Source organism: Esox lucius, chromosome 9 (genome assembly GCF_011004845.1).
Source record: "Esox lucius isolate fEsoLuc1 chromosome 9, fEsoLuc1.pri, whole genome shotgun sequence".
In the NCBI taxonomy this organism is placed as follows: Eukaryota; Metazoa; Chordata; class Actinopteri; order Esociformes; family Esocidae; genus Esox; species Esox lucius.
In genome coordinates, this window is record NC_047577.1 from 7,405,622 (window position 1) to 7,429,160 (window position 23,539).

General features: G+C 40.2%; 2 protein-coding genes across 6 annotated transcripts; both read right to left on the reverse strand.

The window, feature by feature from the left end:
* Nucleotides 1-4,740: 4,740 nt before the first annotated feature.
* On the reverse strand, nt 4,741-12,164 carry LOC117594882. Of its 3 annotated transcripts, none has more exons than XM_034294321.1 (6): nt 12,083-12,157; nt 11,450-11,499; nt 8,109-8,151; nt 7,405-7,475; nt 6,731-7,093; nt 4,741-5,134 (listed from the first exon to the last, which is right to left on the reverse strand). In XM_034294321.1, the coding sequence occupies exons 4-6, from the start codon at nt 7,457-7,459 to the stop codon at nt 4,869-4,871; spliced, it is 684 nt and encodes a 227-aa protein (XP_034150212.1). In that variant the 5' UTR covers nt 7,460-7,475; nt 8,109-8,151; nt 11,450-11,499; nt 12,083-12,157; the 3' UTR covers nt 4,741-4,868. The 3 variants fall into 3 exon arrangements, with proteins under 3 accessions (XP_034150212.1, XP_034150213.1, XP_034150214.1); XM_034294322.1 differs by having other exon boundaries at nt 7,405-7,482; XM_034294323.1 differs by lacking the exon at nt 11,450-11,499 and having other exon boundaries at nt 12,083-12,164.
* A 175-nt stretch (nt 12,165-12,339) lies between these two features.
* On the reverse strand, nt 12,340-23,098 carry LOC105030145. 3 transcript variants are annotated; one of them, XM_020049652.2, is made up of 10 exons: nt 23,020-23,098; nt 21,469-21,542; nt 18,801-19,148; nt 17,537-17,752; nt 16,365-16,718; nt 15,954-16,205; nt 14,567-14,657; nt 14,417-14,456; nt 14,125-14,344; nt 12,340-13,818 (listed from the first exon to the last, which is right to left on the reverse strand). In XM_020049652.2, exons 2-9 carry the CDS (start codon nt 21,521-21,523, stop codon nt 14,183-14,185), a joined length of 1,518 nt encoding a protein of 505 aa, XP_019905211.2. In that variant the 5' UTR covers nt 21,524-21,542; nt 23,020-23,098; the 3' UTR covers nt 12,340-13,818; nt 14,125-14,182. The 3 variants fall into 3 exon arrangements, with proteins under 3 accessions (XP_019905211.2, XP_019905210.2, XP_019905209.2); XM_020049651.2 differs by having other exon boundaries at nt 14,202-14,456; XM_020049650.2 differs by having other exon boundaries at nt 14,125-14,456.
* Nucleotides 23,099-23,539: the final 441 nt, after the last annotated feature.

The following is a 23,539-nucleotide window of genomic DNA, read 5'->3' on the forward strand; positions in this document are numbered from 1 at the left end:
GACCCTAACCTTAACTGTTTCATCCCTAACCCCATCCCCAGCACACCCTCCTATCCTAAGCCCAACAATAATCCTAACCTTAACCAGGATGAGATTGGTACACAAGACTTAAAGCAACATTAAAGATACTAGGAAAACAATACTGGGAATTGTGGGAGCTGTAGAGAATTAGAAACATTAGATCATGTTTTATTTTGATGCCAGGAATATGGGAGGGAACGAGAGAGAATTATTATAGACGTGAGGAAGCTTGGCTTGATACAAATGAATGTGAGGACAATGTTAAGTTCACAGAATGTGGGTATGAATTGGTTGTTTTGTTTCATAAGGGAAACAGGATTGTTGAATAGGATTTAGGCCTTCATTGTCTCTGGTATGCCACTCCAGTCCAGTTGGTGGCAGTAATGCACTGATAATGTTGGTTGCCAAACACCATTTAACACACACCTGTTTCCCATAAGCCCTTTCTGTGCCACTAATTACTTAATAGATCAACAACAGTAGATAACAACAAAACAAAAAAACAAAAAAATTTAAAATTAAAGTTCATTTCCAAAAGCATCAATATCACAGTAACATCAGACAGGTATTCATGTCTAAATACCACCTTTAATGTGAGTCTGGCTAAAACACACAAAGATTTTACAAAGGCTAAAACACTCAAACTTTTACTCTTAATTTAAAATGCTCTGAGGGCCTTGATGTGAATATGTTATATGAAGAAAAACATATGGATTATGGTTTTATGTAACAAAAAACTGAATACAAATCATTACAGAGATATTTTGATTTAGGTTCCAGAATACTGATTTAGTCAATTTAATGAGAGTGTAATGAAATATTTTGGCAGTTTCAAACTTATCAGAGACCATAAAATGTAATTGAGGACACACTTGAAACAAAACCTATGTTACAGTATTCTCCTCTTTCATTTGTTTGCCGCTACAGAAAAGTAGAAGAAGAAGAAAAATATTACCCACATACCCCTTCAATCTGACCACTTCTTTCTAATGGAGACAGTTAGTTATGCTGTCTCAGAAGCCATTTTGTTCCAGCTGCAAGGAGGGTACCTCTATTCAACTCTAAGGCCCTCATTTATCATTCTTGCGTAGAAACGGAAATGTTGGCGTAAGATTTTGCTTACACTTCTCTCGCCACCTGATTTATGAAACTGTGCGTACCTTTAAAATATAGGTGTACTCAATACCTGCCCTTGATAAATGCCGCGGCTGAAAACGATCGTCATTAGAATAACGCGCCCCTATATATTCAAGTCTCCGCTTCCCCCACGCCCTCATTTTACGCCATGGACACACGGAAGACGGCAAAAAAGAGAAACTTCTCTGACGTGGAGATTGAGACGATCACCAGGGAGGTAGAAATAAATAAAATTGTTTTATTTGGCAGTTTAAAAAGTGGAATAAAAGGCGCCCACAAAAACAAAATATGGACCCAAATTACAAGTGCTGTTAATAGTGTGGGGGTTGAGAAGCACACTCCAGCAGAGGTAAGAATGTTTTATTGCTTAATACAAGTTAAGCATGAGTTTTCTTTATTGCTTAATATAGACCGATCAAGTTAAGCATGAGTTTTCTTGTTTATTGTAGGTGAAAAAAAGTGGTCTGATTCAAAGATCGCCACAAAGAGGCGCGTCTCGGCACTAAAGAGGAGCCAGAGTCAGACTGGGGGAGGCCCACCGTATCCAAGTCTCCAGCTGACACCGAACGAGGAGCGTTTTAAAGCTGTTCTTATAAAGCTGTTTGGATGAGCAAATGATCCCAATGCATTTTACATCACGCGTTTGAAACAATTAGCATTTCATTTCGTATCACGTCACATGTATTGGGGTGTTCAATAGTGATGATGATGTGATGTGGAGTACCATTCATTCACATTAATAATTGCATGACAATTTGTAATATTCGTCTTATTATTTTATGATTTTTATTATTAATGACGTTTATTGTTATTTAGAAGAAGAATGTCATTATTATTATTTAAAAGGATGTCATTTTTATTATTTTGTCAGTCTGAATTATATTTTGGTCATTAAAAGCCTTTTATTACTGAACCCAGTACGTGCGCAACTGCCAGGCCTAACCCTGAAACGTCATGTAAAGCGCACAGGCTCGCATCTGAAGGAATACATATAAATCAAATGCTTTGGTAAAGTCACAAAAATTAAACATTGAAGTCCATGTTGCACAAAATTAAACACTGAAGTTTATAATTATGTTGTTGTTTTTTTTTTTTACAGTGGGTCATAATATATCATATATTTTAGTTTGTCAGTGCGTTAGGATCAAAACGTGCGTACACCACCTCCTGAGCTGGCGTAGGATTTGAGAGTGCCGTACGCCAAAGTCCATATTGATAAATCTCAAAGTCACCGTGGTTTTGGGTGTACGCCAGGTGTACGCTGGAAATTTGGTGTACGCACTTCTGATAAATGAGGGCCTATGTCAGGAAACTGATCTATGAGAAATACTACATAGTTAATGCAACCATATGGTCCAAAACTGTAAATAAAAATGAGACAACTAAAGCTATTGTTAATATCCCTATTGGTTACATTTTATAAACCTTCAAGGAATATATCTGGAACATAATGGCCCTCATTTATCATTATTGCGTAGAAACGGGCGTATATGTTGGCGTAAGATTTTGCTTACACTCCTTTCATCGCCTGATTTATGAAACTGTGCGTACCTTTAAAATCCAGGTGTACGCAATACCTTCCCTTGATAAATGCCGCGGCTGAAAACGATCGTCATTTGAATAACACGCCCCTATATATTCAAGTCTCCGCTTCCCCCACGCCCTCATTTTACGCCATGGACACACGGAAGACGGCAAAAAAGAGAAACTTCTCTGACGTGGAGATTGAGACGATCACCAGGGAGGTAGAAAGAAATAAAATTGTTTCATTTGGCAGTTTAAATAGCGGAATAAAAGATGATGATGTGATGTGGAGTACCATTCATTCACATTAATAACTGCATGACAATTTGTAATATTCGTCTTATTATTTTATGATATTTATCAATGACGTTTATTGTTATTTAGAAGAAGAATGTCGTTATTATTATTATTTATATTATTGTCTAAAAGAAGAAGAATGTCATTTTTATTATTTTGTCAGTCTGAATTATATTTTGGTAATTCAAAGCCTTTTATTACTGAACCCAGTCCATGCGCAACTGCCGGGCCTAACCCTGAAACGTCATGTAAAGCGCACAGGCTCGCATCTGAAGGAATACATATAAGTCAAATCATTTGGTAAAGTCACACAAATGAAACCTTGAAGTCCATGTTGCACAAAAATAAACACTGAAGTTTGTAATTATGTTGTTGTTGTTTTTTACAGTAGGTCATAATATATCACATCTTTTAGTTTGTCAGTGCGTTAGGATTTTCTTTTCTGCGCTATTAAGGTTTCATTTCTATCCGCCATGTCCATGTGCAATATGTTGTTGTCATCCATCCGCCAAAGATCACTCCAAATATAATATTAATACTGTTTTATTTTCAGTTTACATCTCAATGCACTGGCATAACATCAGTGCATGAGGGAACAGCAGCAGGGGCTGAGTATACGGCTACACATTTTTTACGCGCACAATTAACTCTTGCACAATTTTGGGTATACAACAGTATCATAATTAAAAAACATAATATAACATAAATGATGAGAGCATATAACTCAACATGCGCATTTCCGCACTAACTCAAAACTTGCGTACACCACCTACTGAGCTGGCGTAGGATTTGAGAGTGCTGTACGCCAACGTCCATATTGATAAATCTCAAAGTCACCGTGGTTTTGGGTGTACGCCAGGTGTACGCTGGAAATTTGGTGTACGTACTTTTGATAAATGAGGGCCATTGTGATGTTAGCTCTTCTCTGGCCTTGGAAATCCACAGTGGCTCTCTGACCAATCACATTTCCCCCCCTGCGGCGTGTTTTTGCCAAGTTGAATCCAGCTTCATCCACAAAGATGAATTTATGTGCAGTTTGACTGGCTTCCATCTCCATTACTCTCTAAAATATACAGTAAATACGCAGGTTTACGGTACTTTACATTATGTGTAAATGTGTAAATACCCTGTTTGGTTACTGAACAGACATCTTACCTGGAGGTATTGATACCGGAGTTCTTTCACATGTTCACCGTTTCTCTCAAAGGGTACAGTGTACAACACTTGGGTCAGTTTTCAGCTGAGTTTGTAATTAACAAATATCCTGCTAACATTTTCATTATATTTCAATCTGGTTACTGCAGAAATGCACTACTTTTGCCATAATTCAGTTTTAAATTAGTTTTTAACCATTTTGGGAACCGTGTGTAAGCATTTAAAAAAAAAAAAAAAGCGGCAAATATATTGTTTTGAGGGTGGTGGACTTTGAATGAGAAAAGAGTTCATGGATTTTGGGGAATGTGATCAGTGAATGCATTTTGTGTGAGTCAATCAACAATTATTCACAGTTTGGTTCACATACACTTCCGTTTTGCTGACTGAAGAGTTTTGTTAGTGTAACTTGAGTATTGATCAATGCTTATTAGCAATCCGGAAAAACTGTAATGGGTCCCTTTGTCAGGTCAATGAGCAGGATTGTTTTGTAGTGTTGGCAGTGGCATCTTACCTTGACACATTGTTTAGTTGTTTCCTTTGTTTCAATGTGAGATTTTGTGTGTGATTGTGGTGGCTTCCCTGGTTAATACATACTTAGATGCCTGTATCTGACTCCCTCTGTATCTGACTCCCTCAGTATCTGACTCCCATGTATCTGACTCCCTCTGTATCTGACTCCCTCTGTATCTGACTCCCCTGTATCTGACTCCCTCTGTACCTGACTCCCTCTGTACCTAACTCCCTTGTATCTGACTCAGTGTTCCAGTATTAAATAAACACTCACACACTGTAGGAGAGTGGAGATCCTCATGACCTTTAACAGAACAGGAGTAACTGTCTCTATAGTTACTGGTGACTGAGTCTTTGTACTGGGGGGAGGAGCTCTCATTTATCTGTTGTCCGTTCTTGTACCAGATGTAGGTGGGGTTACCAATCAGAGAACAGGTGGTTCTACAGGTCAGTGTCTTCATTTTTCTACCAGTCACCTCGACCTGAAGACCTGGAGAATAAACAACATACTATAACTTGTGGTTACTAACTTATTAAATAATCCTATATTACATATCCTCTGTAGTATCTTATAATATATATATATATAATTCATTAATAACTGGACTGACACAGAACTAGTCTTATACTATTTTAATAGTAACACATTAAAACATGTCTCTCCTGCCTTGAGGCCTGACTGATAACTGCCTTCTACTTCACTGGACAGAGTTGACTTTGGTTACTGTACATTGGCCATTGCCCCCTAGTGGTATGGTGTTTAAACATTTACAACATTCTTCCACCTTAAATCTGAACTAACCCTGATAATGAAACATTTAATATTCAAAACAAGCACTCCCTACACTTCCTGCATTTTTTTTTAATAAACATGTCTGTGTGTTCACTGCTTATTTCCTTTTTATATATTCACATATGTGTCTTTGTTGGGCGCAAGGGTCATCTGTGTGAGTCACTGTCTCTGAGGCACAGGACACGGGCGTGGATTTGCTGTGAGCTCGTCACTGGACTGTTCTTCTGATCCAGCATCAACACACTGGATCCTGATGAGGGGACTCTCTGGGAGAGGAAGGCGGCTCAGAGCTTCAGAGAGTTACCGTTGTCCTTGTCTGGTCTGTAGGTAATGACGTTCTCATAACCTGGTAAGGTTACTGCCCATCACTCATTTCTAGGAGAAGCCACTGCTTTCAGTTCATTCAATACTGATAAAAGGCTGATGGTCAGGGCAGATTTCAAACTACCTACCATGTATTTGTGATTCTTCTTTACTCCGAATATGTTAGCTACCCCCTCCTTTTCAAGTTGTAAATAGTTCTTTTTTAGCAGGTGTGAGTGTACGCGATACAAACCCTATTGGCTTCTCAGCCCCATCTGTCATAAGGGGAGACAATACTGCCCCCACCCTGCAAGGCGAGGCATCGCAGGATAGCCTCAGTTCTCTTCCTTCATCATAACGCGCTAACACACTGTAACAGATCTTTTGACTGGTTGAAAGCCTTCTTCTTCGGCTCTGACATAATCAGCTTGTGCATAGGAGCCAACAGGGTAGATACGTTCAGTGGGAACCTGTGATGTCAGTTTAACAGTCCCACAAACGCTTTCAGTTCTGAGACATTGGTAGGTGATCCTGCGGCCTTCATTTTCTCGGGCACTGGATGTAGCCCCGTAGCGTCCACCCTGTGTCCTAGGAATGTCTCCTCGTCTGTCACCTTGGCGTCGAAGGGTAACCTTGCATATGTGAACGGTCCCTTGTGTGTCTTCACTGGGACATATTTCTCTGACTCTTCATCAAGCACTGTCTGTTGGTAAGCAATTGGCGAAATATGCAAATAACACTTGCTCATGTTTCTTTAACACTTCCTGTAAAGCATCATTGCTGCCCATTATCTCATTAATTGTACACCAGACCACATCCGATTTCAGTTTGTTTTTAAATTGAATTGTTCACATTATAGGTCACATTAAAAGTGGAAAAGGTTCTGACATGATTTATCTTTGTCTCATTATTTTACATAACAAGAACCTGGCATTTTAACAGGGGCGTGTAGACTGTTTGTATCCACTGTATATGTCATATCCAATATACCTGTGACAGACAGTGAGACACCAGGTTGGCCAATCCAATTCTTTCCAGTCTCGTCTGCAATGAATCTGAACTTGTACTCAGCTGAGTCACTCTCTCTCAGGTCTGTGATTATCAGGGTGTGTCTGTTCTTCTCATCACTACGGTACGTCACACGACCTCTGTAGTCTGGGTCATCACTCAGGTTCACAGGATTCCCAGCAGTGTCTTTTCTAATGAACCAGTAGTTTGATTCGACTGTTCCACTGGGAAATGTGTAAGAGCAAGACATCTCCACTGTTGACCCCTTCAAGACACAGATACTCTTCAAGACACAGATACTCTGAGTGGAGTAGGTCACATCCCAGTCACCCTGACCCAGTACCACTGAAACACAGTCACACAACACAATGGAGTTAGAATGAAACCAATAGGTATTTCTGATCTGTCCATCTAGGCCGTGGTTTCCAAACCTTTGTTCTAGGGTCTCCTTTTTCACCATTTTAAAATATATTTTTTGGTAAATACCCCTCTACATTGTCAGATTGATTAATATCTATACATTATACAAAGAGGCCACAAGGAGTCGCTAGAGTGCAATGAGGCCAATTTTTTTTTTGTTGTGCTTTGCTGGAAGAGATCAACCAGCATTGATGAATCACTGAAGTAATATAATTAAATTATCAAATAGAACATACCTGTCAAAGACCAGAGGAAAACAACAAACACACTTCCTGTTGATCTCAAGGACATTGTTGTATCTCCGTCCCTGTTGTCTCAGAAACATAAACAACAACTCACTATATAACTGGTGAATAAATACACCTGATATATTGTAGTGTAAATTATAGATGGAATACAGGACCACAGCATTGAAAACTAACCAGGCTGATATTGTATTGTAGATATGGTGGTCTGAGAACACTGTATGTATTCTGTATGTTTTTAATGTGTGATGGGTTGCATGACAGTTGGCATCTGTATTTCAAATCTGACATGCTGAGAGATGGTAAAATAATTTAAATAATAAAAAAAAAAATCCATCATCATCTTCATCATCAGCAGCAACAACAACATTCACTTACAGATCAGATCAGATGTTCAGTAAAACATATTCATACATTCACTGTTCTTAAGCTATTTAATTAAAATTTTATTTATATTTTCAAGGACCCAAATACACTTTATAAAATTAAAATGGAAAAAATACCATGATAAAACAAAAAGAAAATTGAGAGAATGAAATTGGCTAGGGATAGGCAATTTTGAACAGATGAGTCTAGAGGCTTTGCTGGAAGATGGGTATAGTCTCAGAGTCACTGATGGTTTTGGGGAGAAAGTTCCAGAGCTATATTATACAATATACCAGGCCATATAAGGTTAGGATATTGAATACACTTACGTGATTGGAAGACGCGCTGTAGCTTTGGTCTAATATAGATTTGCTGTTAAAGACAAAGACATTAGGAAAACGTAAGAACAATGGAAGATCAACATCTTGGACTCATGCAAATAAATAAAGTTCTCCCCTGACCTCCAGTTTAATTTATTTTGTTCATGGTTCAAAGTGGACAGAATCTAACAATTTGGAAGAAGAAGAAAGTCAGAGAGGTAGGCAGGTGCAGTATTGTTTAGGGCTTTATATGTCAGTAGGAGGATCTTGTAGTCCAGGGGTGTCAAACCGGTTCCACGGAGGGCCTAGTGTCTGCAGGTTTTTAGTTTTTCCTATAAATTGGTTCCCAGTTCAGACCTAAACAACCAGGTGGGGGTAGAAACTAACCAATCAGTGACCTAATTAACCAATCAAGTACAAGGAGAGAGCAAAAACCTGCAGACACTCGGCCCTCCGTGGAACCGGTCTGACACCTCTGTTGTAGTCAATGGGTTGGGACATATGAAGCCAGTGTAACTCACAGAGGATAGGGCTGATATGCTGCCAGGACTTGGTGTGAGTGACTAGTCTGGCTGCAGAGTTCTGAACCATTTGGATCTTATGGAGGGATGTAGACTGATGCTGGTGAATATGGAGTTACAGTAGTCAAGATGGGAGGTTATGAATGCATGTATTAGGGTTTCAGCAGCAGGACGGGAGGTTATGAATGCATGTATTAGGGTTTCAGCAGCAGGACGGGAGGTTATGAATGCATGTATTAGGGTTTCAGCAGCAGGACGGGAGGTTATGAATGCATGTATTAGGGTTTCAGCAGCAGGACGGGAGGTTATGAATGCATGTATTAGGGTTTCAGCAGCAGGACGGGAGGTTATGAATGCATGTATTAGGGTTTCAGCAGCAGGAAGGGAGGTTATGAATGCATGTATTAGGATTCCAGCAGCAGGATTCCCCTCGAGCTTGGTGAGCAGAATCTGGTGGTTAATGGAGTCAAAGGCAGCACACAAGGAGAATCAGGATGTTGAGGGAACCGGCATCAGCAGAGAGAAGAAGGTCATTGAGAACTTTGAGGAGTGCAGTTTCTGTGCTATGGATTGGCCGGAGACGAGGCTGAAGAGGCTCATACAGATTGTTTTTGAGGAGGCAGGTTTGGAGCTGTGAGGCAACAATACATATATATATTTTTGGCCTGGAAGGGGAGGTTGGAGATGAGGCAGAGGATGGGTTAAAACGGGTTAAAATTAAGAGACCACTGCAGATTGAACCCTTCGGTTCCTCACTCAAAACTCAACTTTTTTGGAAAGGAAAGAAAAAGGTGCAGTGGTCTCTTAATTTTTTCCAGAGCTGTACTGTTATACTGCTGGGTCTCCAAAAGTTGTATTACTCCACACACACACACACACACACACACACATTTGTTTTTATTCATCCTTGTGAACCTCAAGGCGGTGGACACATAAATGAGGGACCTGATTTATAGCCTAAACCTAAAATCAACCCAATTCAGCAAAGTGCTCCGTTTCTAAGGGTCACATAAAAGGATACCCGTTTGCAAGTCATTAGTGGCGATGCTATTTAACATAACTAAATGTCCTTTTCAAGTCCACTATTGTATTTACCCACTGGCATTTGGATATATTCTGCAATACACTCACATGAGCTGCTGGAGAGCTATTCATTAAAAAAAAAAATCTCTTTCCAGTTATTCCAAATCCTGAGGCTCCAAATGCATTTCCAATCCAAAGGCATAGACCACCAGGAGCTGGTTTTGTTACTGATGTTATGGCAAGAAGGCGACCTAGCTGTTAGTCATGGCCAAGGGGCAAACTCCGAGGCTGAAAAATGAAGCCTACCCGGAAGTGCCAGAAACTGCATTTCATCGAATGGCCACTTGAGGCATTCTGCAAAAGCGAGCAACCTCCATAGACCTCTATGGCAAAATGCCCAACTGTACAGCAGAAATAAACATGTTTACAGTCTGGTTAAAAATTAAATGTTTGGTGCTTGATTCCCCCTTTGTGCCAACTGTGAGGGGGGTGATATTTTTTTATAAGTCTTATAATTAGGGGGCGTGGGCTATTGAGTGACTGATGTGGTGCTGGCTCTGTCCCTCGTGTCACTCCTTGCGATTTGTCCTTTCTGGTATTGCATCAGTGTTGCCAACTTAGCGACTTTTTCGCTAGATTTAGCGACTTGGTGTTATTAGCGACTCTTCTCAACGAGTCCTCGCACAGCAGTTCCTCCGAGCTGCAGTCAGAGCAGGAGATGTTAACTCCGCCGCGTCCAGACTGAAAATGAATCGCGCATGCGGGAAGCCCCCGCTGTCTTTTCCCACCCATAATGGTTGGCCACCGAAAAAAAAATCCATTCATGTTGCTGATGGGAAATTATGCAAATTAGGCGATGACATCATTTAGCGACTTCTAGCGACTTTTAGGACAGCCAATAGCGACTTTCCTTACAGTGGATTTGGCAACACTGTATTGCATCAGCTGTCTCCATTCACTGACAAGTAACGTTATAATCAAATGACATCCAAATAAACGACTCATAACCATACATTGCGCATTACTAAAGTTATGTGAAAATCTAATATAAAAGTCTCTACATATTTTTCACAGTCAATTGTCTCTACAAAATCTAGAGCTGCAAATAGCTTTTTAAGCATTTACGTTTTGTTGTATAGTTTCAGGTGAACTTGTAAGCTTGCAACCCTCTCTCTTGGGGGGCACTGGTAACACTGATGCAATGCATCTGTTTTGATCATCTCCTTCTCAGACACTTTGTCCCAAATATGGAAGGTCTGGTGGAATGTTGCTCCAGATGTGGCATTAATAAGCCAATTATGAAAACTGAAAGAAATCGGTTGCTTGATGGCCATTGGCTCAATCTGTAAATTTAAACAACCAACTTCCCACTACACCCTCGCCCATTTGTGTCTCGCATGTGTCACATTTGTGCCTTGTATGTGTCTCATATGTGTCTCATAAGTGTCGCTTTCACATGTGTGTAAACTACAGTGCATGTAGTAACAGGATACACATTTGTTCCAGATATCTTTTCTCCTAACACATGGATTACACCTGTGTAACCTGGTCTCATGTATAAATTATACCAGGGTCTGGTGATACACTGACAAACAGTGGATATTAAGTAGAAAACAATGTTGCCTTCATCTAAATGATTTAGACAGGTGACAGTTACTTAATGAAGCCCCTCCCACTAGACCTCATTTGAATATAAGGTGTTCCAGACTCATGTGCCTGCTTGTCTCCTGGTACCTTCCATGCAGACCCACATTCCTCTGACAGACAAATGTCCATTTCCAAAGGTGAGATAAACCTTTTACTTACACACGTTCAGTAAAATGTGGAGCTCAGAGGTACTTCCTGTTTCTTTTACTCTGTAATCAGACCCATGGAGGCGATAAATGAATAAACATGACTTGAAACCTCAACTTTTATGTTCAAACCAATACCTGGTCTAGTATTAAGTTGTATTTAAAGTAAGGTTCAATAAATGGATCTAACAAAAGTCATGGTTGTTGCCTAGCACTGGGACTGAACATGTGACTCTTGGGGTCAGACCTTTACATCATCCCCATACAGAAGGCCTGGCCAGATGGATTAGCTTACCTGATACAATAGGTAAGGGCTTGTTAATTAGTTAATTAGTTGATTCAGGTGTGCTATCTCTGGGAAACATCTAATAGATGGAATGGCTTGGGGGTTCCCCAGGACAGGGTTGAAGACCTATGTTCTAAAGGTTCAGATTTATCCTGTAAAAGCCCACATCATCATAAGTTATTTGTTTTCTTCTCGAGCACACAATTACATTTGTGGCCTTGTGAGATTAGCCTTGGTGTTTACAACCAAAACAAAACGTATCTTGAAATTACAAGAAAAATTTAACTTTGTCCTCTGTTGAATAACAGTATAATAAAATAACCAAAAAACAATAACAAATATATCACAGAGCGTACTTACAGGGTGAAGTGAAATGGGAGGTCTTGTTCAATTAGTCAACATACTGCAGTGAGTGGAAGGTGACGGTATCTGTGGGTTCTGCATTTGAAACAAGGATTCATGACAAGTAGCAGATGCAGAACTGTCAGTTCCTTCCTTTTCATTCTGTTTACATTCATGAACCAACAGACAAGCATTTTAGAAAAGGAAGGTTGCTGTATTTCAATTGTAAATGTGTGACTGAATATCTAATTTATTTTCTTTATTGAGGAGGGGTGTACACTTTGTAAACTTACAAAAAATTCTCAAATATATTTCCTGAAACTGTTTGGAATTTGTACAATATCTCTGAAGGTTTTTCTTTGCACAATGAGTTCTTCATTGAACAGGTCAAAGTTTAATTTACATTTGGTCAGATCCATGATGTCATTAGTTCTATTCTATCAGCCTGTTCCATTTAGTGGCGTCTTGAAAGTGCTGCTGAAGTATCAAAGGTTCTTGACTAGAGCGCTCCCTACTGGTATTTCAACATTACTGCATTCACTTCTTATTACATCCTCATTCATCTGGTTCGTAATATGACACTATCATTATACTGTTATACTGCATCTACAACAGTGTAGTAATCTATAGATTTTATACATTATCTAGTACATTATTATACCACTATACTGGGTTTCCAACAGTGTCCTAATCTATACATTATATGCATTATCTAGGACATTATTATAATTTTATAATGGGTCTCCAATTGTGTCCTAATCTATGGATTATATACATTATCTAGGACATTATTATACTGTTATACTGGGTCTTCAACAGTGTCCTAATCTATATGTTAAGGTAGGACATAGATTTTTATCCACTGCACTTTGCAACATTTGTCAGCACAGATTTGACTTTTGTTCCCACAATATAATTAAAACAGAACATAAATATGTACAGCATTGCTTTTTCATAACATTTTAACTCAACTTTTCGTATGTTAATTCAATTGAACACTTGGGTTCAGTTTAGGTCATGTTCAGGAGAGTGTTCTAGAATAATGGTTTAACAAATCCCAAGTTCCCTATCTGGCTTCTCGTAACCAGAGGAGATTCTCAGAGTTGTTTTTTTCCAGAACAGCAGGTTTAGATCATTAAGCTTGGAACAGCAGATCTGACAAATGGTTCATCTGACAACTTACACAAGTAGCATTTAAAGAGGTCCTTATTCCAAAGACAGAAATCATGATGGACATGATGGAGTTAAAAGATAGAGCACAATTCTGTAGTAGTTTGGGACAAAGTACTGTTACACTGACAAGATAATGTAGATTTATATGATGTTCTAATATTTAGTTTTTATGTTCTGCCAGGATCATTTTGCTTCCATTCAGTTACAACCACAACTAGAATGTGATAGAAAGCTCTTTATCAATTCAATAAAGCACCATTCCTGTTTTGCCCATACGATGGGCCTATTGTACAAATGTAATTATGTCAAACTGTAGGAAAATAACTAAAATTAGTGATTCAAGAAAGTGCTGTGGTGGGTTATGCTGGTAAACAAAAGCGTTGCTAGGACCACAATACATTCATGTGAACTGGATGTTCTGTAAAGGAACAGACCCTGGTGATAGAATAGAATCTGATTGGTGGATGAGCTGCACTTAACAGAACCCCTCAGGTCTTGTTGTGTTCACTTCTTGTTGATTCTGGGTTTGTTAACTGAGCTGTAAATTCTGGAGGGATCCACTTCAGCTGTGTGTCGTCGGTCTATAGAGACACAGAATCCAACATGAATAGGATCTCTACATACTAAATGATGAACAACTCCTGAATACATCATATCTGTCATTCATAAACGTGTAAATATGTATGTCAGTCATTATGTCATCATTGGGAGCATAAAGGGCCACCTGTTTTACTTATTAATGACTGATTGAAGACTTACTGATGACTGATTCATGAATAATTTATGACTGATTGGTTATTGCCTCCGAAAACAATAGCATGAATATACTTGATGCTGTCAGTTTCAACTGTTGACTCTATACTGATGTAATACCAGAATATATTCACCAGATGGCAGCACTGAGACAGTTGAAATTCACAGCAGCATACTGGACTAGTGTTGAGACTATTTGATGGTTGAGTACAAATGTTCTTCCTGTTCCTTGGAGGAAGAGTAGTGGATGCTGTCATAGTGAAGGTCATCCTGGTTGTCTGTGTCTGATGTCTGTTCTGCAGTAGAGGTCATGACCATGTCAGATATGTTCTCATACATAGGACTGGAGTCTTTCTGATGGGAGGAGAGGACAACATGAGGACATATTAATAAATCACAGTAATCTTCTGAATCCAACAGACTCACCTGTCCATCTGCTTTATTAGGAGAATTACAGCCACTCTTCCTGATTAGAAACAAATTAATAATACATTATTATTGTTATATTATCAATTTAAAATATTTATAACAAATCAGATTCCTAAAGTGTAATAAATGGAATACGAATCCCCTCACCTGAACCAGATTAATCCTGAAAGACAGAGGATGAGAACCAGAACAACCACTGTGATTCCTACACATGCAGTCAGAACTGATGTCTGTTTCCCTAAAATATAATGTGGAAGATATGAATACATAACATGTTGTAATAAACAATTAGTTAATGAATATACAGTCAGTAGTACAGAATATGAAAGAACTACTTGGCAAGGGATTACACAGGACAACCCATACATGTATAAACTAAAGTATAATTAGACAAAGAATAAAGATTAGATTATATTGAAACATGTCATTTTATATTGAACATTACACTCACCTAAAGGATTATTAGGAACACCATACTAATACTGTGTTTGACCCCCTTTCGCCTTCAGAACTGCCTTAATTCTACGTGGCATTGATTCAACAAGGTACTGAAAACATTCTTTAGAAATGTTGGCCCATATTGATAGGATAGCATCTTGCAGTTGATGGAGATCTGTGGGATGCACATCCAGGACACGAAGCTCCCGTTCCACCACATCCCAAAGATGCTCTATTGGGTTGAGATCTGGTGACTGTGGGGGCCATTTCAGTACAGTGAACTCATTGTCATGTTCAAGAAACCAATTTGAAATGATTTGAGCTTTGTGACATGGTGCATTATCCTGCTGGAAGTAGCCATCAGAGGATGGGTACATGGTGGTCATAAAGGGATGGACATGGTCAGAAACTGGACATGGCCAAATTCTGACTCTACCATCTGAATGTCTCAACAGAAATCGAGACTCATCAGAACAGGCAACATTCTTCCAGTCTTCAACTGTCCAATTTTGGTGAGCTCATGCAAATTGTAGCCTCTTTTTCCTATTTATAGTGGAGATGAGTGGTACCCGGTGGGGTCTTCTGCTGTTGTAGCCCATGCGCCTCAAGGTTGTGCGTGTTGTGGCTTCACAAATGCTTTGCTGCATACCTTGGTTGTAACGAGTGGTTATTTCAGTCAATGTTGCTCTTCTATCTGCTTGAATCAGTCGGCCCATTCTCCTCTGACCTCTAGCATCAACAAGGCATTTTCGCCCACAGAACTGCCGCATATTGGATGTTTTTCCCTTTTCACACCATTCTTTGTATACCCTAGAAATGGTTGTGTGTGAAAATCCCAGTAACTGAGCAGATTGTGAAATACTCAGACCGCCCGTCTGGCACCAACAACCTTGCCATGCTCAAAATTGCTTAAATCCCCTTTCTTTCCCATTCTGACATTCAGTTTGGAGTTCAGGAGATTGTCTTGACCAGGACCACACCCCTAAATGCATTAAAGCAACTGCCATGTGATTGGTTGATTAGATAATTGCATTAATGAGAAATTGAACAGGTGTTCCTAATAATCTTTTAGGTGAGTGTATATATTAAATGTTACCTGCAACAGTGACCATCAGAGTTGAAGAGTACATTGATCCTCTTCCATTCCTGACCTCACAGTAATATTCTCTCCAGTCCTCAGATGTGACGTTAGTGATGCTGTAACTCTGTCCTGATGCTTTTGGTGAGGTTTCAGTCTTCTTGTACCAGATGTAGGTGGTGTTACCAGTCAGAGGACAGGATGTGATACAGGTCAGTGTTACATTCTGTCCCTCAGTCACTGTAGCAGGAGTCACATTCACCTGTACTTCTGAATACAGAATTAATCATTATAAACTTTATAATAAGAAACGACCCAGTAAATGTAAATCAGTGAGTATACATACTTTGATCATGTGTTCAATGTTACCTGTGACAGTCAGAGTATCATGATTTATATTCATATTATAGACTATAAGTTCTGTTTTACCTGGAAAAGTCAGAGTTGTTCCAGGGAAATCATGACCCCATTGAAAGTTGTATTTTGTTTTAAAAGTGAAGCGATACTCAGCTGAGTCCTCTTCTTTCAGACCTGTGATTCTCAGGATGGATTGTCCACTACAGTTCTGAATCTCCACCCGACCTGCATACCCTGGGTCTGTGGTTAGGTCCTCAGGGATCAACTTATCCCTCCACCTACCACTCTGTTTAGGGCTAAACCACAGTGATGATGTGACTTCACTATAACCAGCAAAAGTACAGGATATGTCCACTGATGACCCCTTCAAGACACAGATTCTCCTCTGGGTGTAATTCACTGTTCTACAGGTCATATTCTCAATACCTGAAACATAACAAGATGACATTGTCTTAATTATTTCTATAAATGCTTAGGGTAATAAATTATTTCATTAAACCACCACACAGAGGTTATACCAGGTTAACACAATGTATGGGTCATAACCACAGCTATGTCACCCCCACCTACACTCTCAGTATCTCCCTCCAGACCTTCTACACCCAAGACGGTCAGACTCTCCAGTCTACTTGGTCCATCAGGGGTCTTTGTAACACCCCTCACAACCCTCCTCAACAGTCACTCTACACCCCTGGACTTGAATGGAGCTTGTGTGTTCTGGAGTCCAGGTGTTTTCCATTTCCCATCAGGAGGTCTATTTAATGTGTTCCTTTGTCAGGTCAATATTTTGGCTTTGTGTTTATCTGTTGTCTAGTTGTAGTGATCTTACCTGTCCTGATGTGTGTCACCTTGTTTAATTACATTGTAACTCTTTTTTCATGTGAGTTTTTGTTTTTGATCGGTGTTGATGCTTCCCTGGTTAATAAATCCCTTGAAGTCTGTATCTGACTTTCCTGTATATGTCTCCTCTGTATCTGACTCCCCTGTATCTGACTCCCTCTGTATCTGACTCCCCTGTGTGACTCCCTCTGTATCTGACTCCCTCTGTATCTGACTCCCCTGTGTGACTCCCTCTGTATCTGACTCCCCTGTGTGACTCCCTCTGTATCTGACTCCCCTGTGTGACTCCCTCTGTATCTGACTCCCCTGTGTGACTCCCTCTGTATCTGACTCCCCTGTGTGACTCCCCTGTATTTGACTCTCCTGTACCTGACTCAGTGTTCCAGTGTTAAATAAACACTCACACACTGTAGGAGAGTGGAGATGCTCATGACCTTTAACAGAACAGGAGTAACTGGCTCTATAGTAACTCTTGACAAGGTCTTTGTACTGGTGGGAGGAGCTCTCATCTATCTGTTGTCCGTTCTTGTACCAGATGTAGGTGGGGTTACCAGTCAGAGGACAGGATGTGTTACAGGTCAGTGTCTTCATTTTTCCACCAGTCACCTCCACCTGAAGACCTGGTTAATAAACAACATACTGTTACTCTACAAGATGTTGTAATGTATCATTAGAACACAATAGTGGAACATAATCCTGTGTTACATAACCTCTAATAGAACTGTTTCTACTAATTGGACTGGATCTTGTTATGGACATTATTACTGTTATGGAAAACACATTTCTTCCCTCCTGGATAATTTCCTCCCAGATGGTGATTGCCATGTCATGACTAACCCAGTCTGTAAAAGTAGTGAATGGTATTGGACACATTTTCACACAACATTATGTTCCTCTATTCACATTACTTCCCAACCATGTGAATAGATGATGTCATAATGAACGTCTTTTTGCTTGTTTACTGTATTATGTCATCGTGTCTAAGAAAAGCATGTCCTTTTAAGGTGACAGCACAAGTGTTGGTCCAGTCTCATGTCCATGATGACTCAGGATCAAACCTGACCTGTTTCCATTAACTAACTATTAGGATGATGATGTCACAGATGTCCATGATGTTTACAGGGTCTAAATCTTATTTTCATGGTTAATTTACATTAAGGGTTGTCAGGATGATAAAGGGGTAGTGTTATGTTATTACTAGAGTGTTGTATTTGTGATCGGTGAACATAGCAACAATGATGTTTAAATAGGTTCTGGCTTTGCTGATGGAAAAGTACTATGTTTTCCATCAGCAAAGCCAGAAGCAGTTCATGTTGTTCTGGTAAAGTTTAAAAAAGTGACTTGTGGTCAGCAGCAGTAAAACATGCAACCACTGGGTGGACAAATATGTTTTAAGAAGAACCATCTTTAACGAGATGAACCTTGTCTTTTGAAGTGTGATTGTTATGAAATGTTTTTATCACATCCTTTTAGCTGTAGTAGAGAATGGCCATCTGAAATGCACTTTAGAGTTACACATGTTTCACTGACTCTCTGCTTGCAAGTACTCAATAAAACAGATGTTGTGTAATGAGACCGTATCTCTGAATAGTCTGCCTCACAGTTTCTCTTGGTGAACCTAAGTTTCCACCACAATCTTTATACAAATATTCATCATATCAAATATACCTGTGACAGACAGAGTGACTCCAGGTTGGCCAATCCTTTTTCCTCCAGGCTGATCTGTAATAAATCTGAACTTGTACTCAGCTGAGTCAGTCTCTCTCAGGTCTGTGATCATCAGGGTGTGTCTGTTCTCCTCATCACTATGGTACGTCACATGACCTCTGTAGTCTGGATCATCACTCAGATTCACATAATTCTCAGTAGAGATTTCTTTAGTGAACCAGAAGGTTGATGTGACATTATAACCACTTGGATACTTGTAGGTGCAGCTCAGCTCCACTGTTGACCCCTTCAAGACACAGATACTCTGAGTGGAGTAGGTCACACCCCAGTCACCCTGACCCAGTACCACTGAAACACAGTCACAGAACACAATGGAGTTAGAATGAAACCAAGTAAAAGTAGGTTGCTTCATCCCTGGTTGGTCTACTGGAGTATTGGATGGAGGGTTCAATGGAGTTCTGATAAATATTGTAGAAACTAGAGGGCATTTTTAAAATGCTATCCTATAGGTTGTTGATGCTAGTGGGCATGTTGACAGTGTACCTCCTGTTGATAGACCAAGAACCCCCTGGGGTCCTAGTCCCCCTGGTTGGGAACCCATCCACTGGTCTACTGGTAAAAGTCCTGACATTGATAAACTTAACATTTAGACCCCAGTTCCCCTCCACTGGTCTAGTGGAATTCAACACTACTGTTGTTTGCTCCTTGGGGTCTAAGGCCGGGTGTCTCTGTAAAGCACTTTTTGACTACTGCTGTTGTAACAAGGGCTTTATAAATAAATTTGATTGATAGTGGAGGGAGCACAAGGAAAGAGAATGGTTAATTTCCCAGAAATGGACCACAACTGGGTAAATCAGGTTTTTGCACAGAATCGTGCTGTGCTCTGAGATACTTATTTTAAAATCACGCTTAGTTTTGCCCATATAATTCTTGCCACAAGGGCAGGTTAGATAAATAGATAGATAAATAATTGCCCTGGTTGAGCATGTCATAAATCCCTTGATCGGGATATTTTTCCCTGTTTGTGGATGTTTAAAAGAACTGCATTTGTAAGTGCCATTGCTATCAGTCTCACAAATGTCCAAGCGGCTAAGAAATGGGAAACATAAAGCAAAAGTATAGTGTGAACCAGTTTAGAACCAGTCTATTACAATTTGATGAATGGATCACTGGATCACATGTAGGCTATTTCACTGTGGGTTTATTTTACACTAATGGTGAATCTTCATGAATTATCTGGCTACAGTCTTATAAACAGTAAGAGGAAGAGGGAGCTGGATGAAAGTCAAAGTCAAATGTTTAATAAGTTGCACTGAAATATTTGAAAGTTTAATCGGGGTCCTTTTAACTGGTATTAAATGTAAACTAAACAGGATTTGACTCAGCCCAAATTAAAATATTATTATTCTGGCATAATCATGAAGATGGTCGGGTCCCGATTTGTGGGCATACGACACATCCCTCATGAGGCCCCCACTCCTCTCCTGGATGTCATGTTCGTGGAACGGGGGGTCCTTCAGGCTGGAGCTCAGGTTCTTCAGGTTGGAACTCAGGTCCTTCAGGCTGGAGCTCAGGTCCTTCAGATTGGAGCTCAGGTTCTTCAGGCTAGAGCTCAGGTTCTTCAGGCTGGAGCGCAGGTCCTTCTGGCTGGAGCTCAAGTTCTTCAGGCTGGAGCTTAGGTTCTTCAAGGTGTAGCTCTGGCTCTTCAGGCTGGACCTCAGGTTCTTCAGGCTGGAGCTCAGGTTCTTCAGGCTGGAGCTCAGGTCCTTCAGGCTGGAGCTCTGCTCTTCCAAGTCATCTCCATGTGTAAGGCACACATTGTGGAGGAACACACAGGCCAGGGCAACTTCTGAACAGAATATCCTCCAGTGCCTTTGTAGAGAAAATAACCCAACTGGTTATGTTTTGGTGGTTCAATAGGTATGTGACAGCCATCTATGGCCCCCAGCCTTACTGAAGGCCTCATGCTGTGCCAGCTGTCCAAATCCTCAGCCAGCTTCTTCCAAGGTGTTTGGACTGGGGGAAGATGACCTTAGACATGCATCTGGGAATCTCTGCAGCAATTCTGTGCACAACCCTAAAAATGGTTGACTTTGCCACATCAAAATCCTGTGCCGTCACCCGATAAGACACAGTACCTCATGGGCTGGCCAAAAAATACAAATAAGGATCTCTAAGTTTTGTCCTGAGCCATGATCCCACTCCTGGTGCAACATATTTAGAAGACCGTTGAAAGACCATTGAAGTGCCTTGGCCGCGAAGAAAGTTAAAAACATTAAATTAAAAGTCCCAAACCCACAATAGTGTGCAACATATTTCAGCGTCGTCAAGGTAATGCGATAATGTCCAAAGTGCTGTCCCATTACTATTCATAGCATTTAGAGCCCTTGCAGCCTCTTGCACTCAATCACTTACCAGGTGACATCAGTTAAGTCTGTGAGGGTTCAGGCTTAGGGTTTAGGGTTTAGGGGGGACATTGGGATTGGGCCTACAGTACATCTCAGATGTTCGGAACAAGAGTTAAGGAAGGCATGGAATGTCTGTAGATTTTCACCATCACCTTCCCATGTCACAAAAATATCATCACGGTTACATTTCCAAATAATGACATTGGGCAATCACGGGTCACATTGTAAAAGGAAGTGTGTCATGGCTGAAAAGAACGTACCTGTCAAAGACCAGAGGAAAGACACCAACACACTTCCTGTTGTACTCAACACCATTGTTGTATCTCCCTGTAGTCTTAGAAACATCAAGAACAACTCAGTCTAAATCTGGAGAATAACTATAAAGTGTATATAGATATGTTCCATTGGGTAAACAAGTAAGAAAAAAGTAATAAAGACAAAATATCCAATGTTGAAATTGAGAAATGTTATTGTCAGACCCTGTAGTCTGAGAAATATAAACAATAACTCCTTCTATAACTGGTGAAAAAATACACCAGATACATTGAAGTGTAAATTATAAAAGGAGTACAGGACCAAAGCAATGAAAACTAACCAGGCTGATATTGTATTGTAGATATGGTAGTCTGAGAACACTGTATGTATATTGTATTGTTTTAGTGTGAGATGTGTTGCATGGCAGTTGGTATCATATTCTTAAATGTTACTGTTCTAAAACTGTTGATTCTCAGAATCTGACCACAGACTGACCACCAAGCTATACTGAAGACTACAGATTGACCACCAAGTTGTACTGCAGACTACAGACTGACCACCAAGTTGTACAGCAGACTACAGACTGACCACCAAGCTGTACTGCAGACTACAGACTGACAACCAAGCTGTACTGCAGACTACAGACTGACCACCAAGCTGTACTGCAGACTACAGACTGACCACCAAGTTGTACAGCAGACTACAGACTGACCACCAAGCTGTACTGCAGACTACAGACTGACAACCAAGCGGTACTGCAGACTACAGACTGACCACCAAGCTGTACTGCAGACTACAGACTGACCACCAAGCTGTACTGCAGACTACAGACTGACAACCAAGCTGTACTGCAGACTACAGACTGACCACCAAGCTGTACTGCAGACTACAGACTGACCACCAAGCAGTACTGCAGACTACAGACTGACCACCAAGCTGTACTGCAGACTACAGACTGACAACCAAGCTGTACTGCAGACTACAGACTGACCACCAAGCTGTACTGCAGACTACAGACTGACCACCAAGCAGTACTGCAGACTACAGACTGACCACCAAGCTGTACTGCAGACTACAGACTCACTGCCAAGTTCTAGTAAAACCTAAAAACCGAGCAGCAGATCCAATTCCAGCTCCTATCCACATTCAAACCCCTACCTGGTAAACTTCTAAGTTGTAATAAAATGTATGTTCAGTAAATAATATAAAATGATCAAGATTGTTGCCTAGCACCAGGAATGACCATGTGACTCTTGGGGTCAGACCCATCCATCATCCCCTAACAGAAGGCCTGGTTAGATGTTAGTTTATTACAAGACATATGTACATTATGGGGATCCAGACAGATGGGATATTTGAGGTAACTGTAGTGTGTCCTCTGAGATCCTACTATAGATCAGCCCTCCTACTCTGAGATCCTTTACACATACAGACCATCATTTGACAAACAAAACACAGATGTAATAAAAAACAAAAAAGTGAAATTGTGCCATCAATTACCTTTGTAAAGAAATTACCAGATTTCAAATAAACAAGATTTTACTAATTGTACTTACAGAGTGAAGTGAAGGGGGAGGTCTTGTTAAGTAAGTCAAATGACTCAGTGAGTGGAAACTGACTGGAACTGTGAGATCTGTAGTTGATATTTAGTCAAGGTGCAAATAGCAGATGAACTGTCAGTTCCTTCCTGTGTATGACATCAACATTCATGAAAAACAGGCCAGCATGTCAGAGAAGAAAAGTATTTGCATTAAAAGGTAAACATGGAACACACTATCTAATAGGTTGTGTTTATTGTAGAAGTAGGTTTTACATTACTACAGTCTCTTCATATGACGTCCTCTGTAACATAATGGCACCAATATACTATTTTACTGACTGGGTCTTCAACTGTGTCTTAATTTATACACAAAAACACCCCTTTGTTTAAAACCATTATTGTGGGAACCCCACGGCGATGGACACAAATATGTGTGTACAGGACAACGTCCAACAAAAGTACAGGACATGTCCACTGATGACTTCTTCATGACACAGATTCTCCGCTTGGTGTAAATCACTCTGTTGCAGAACTGA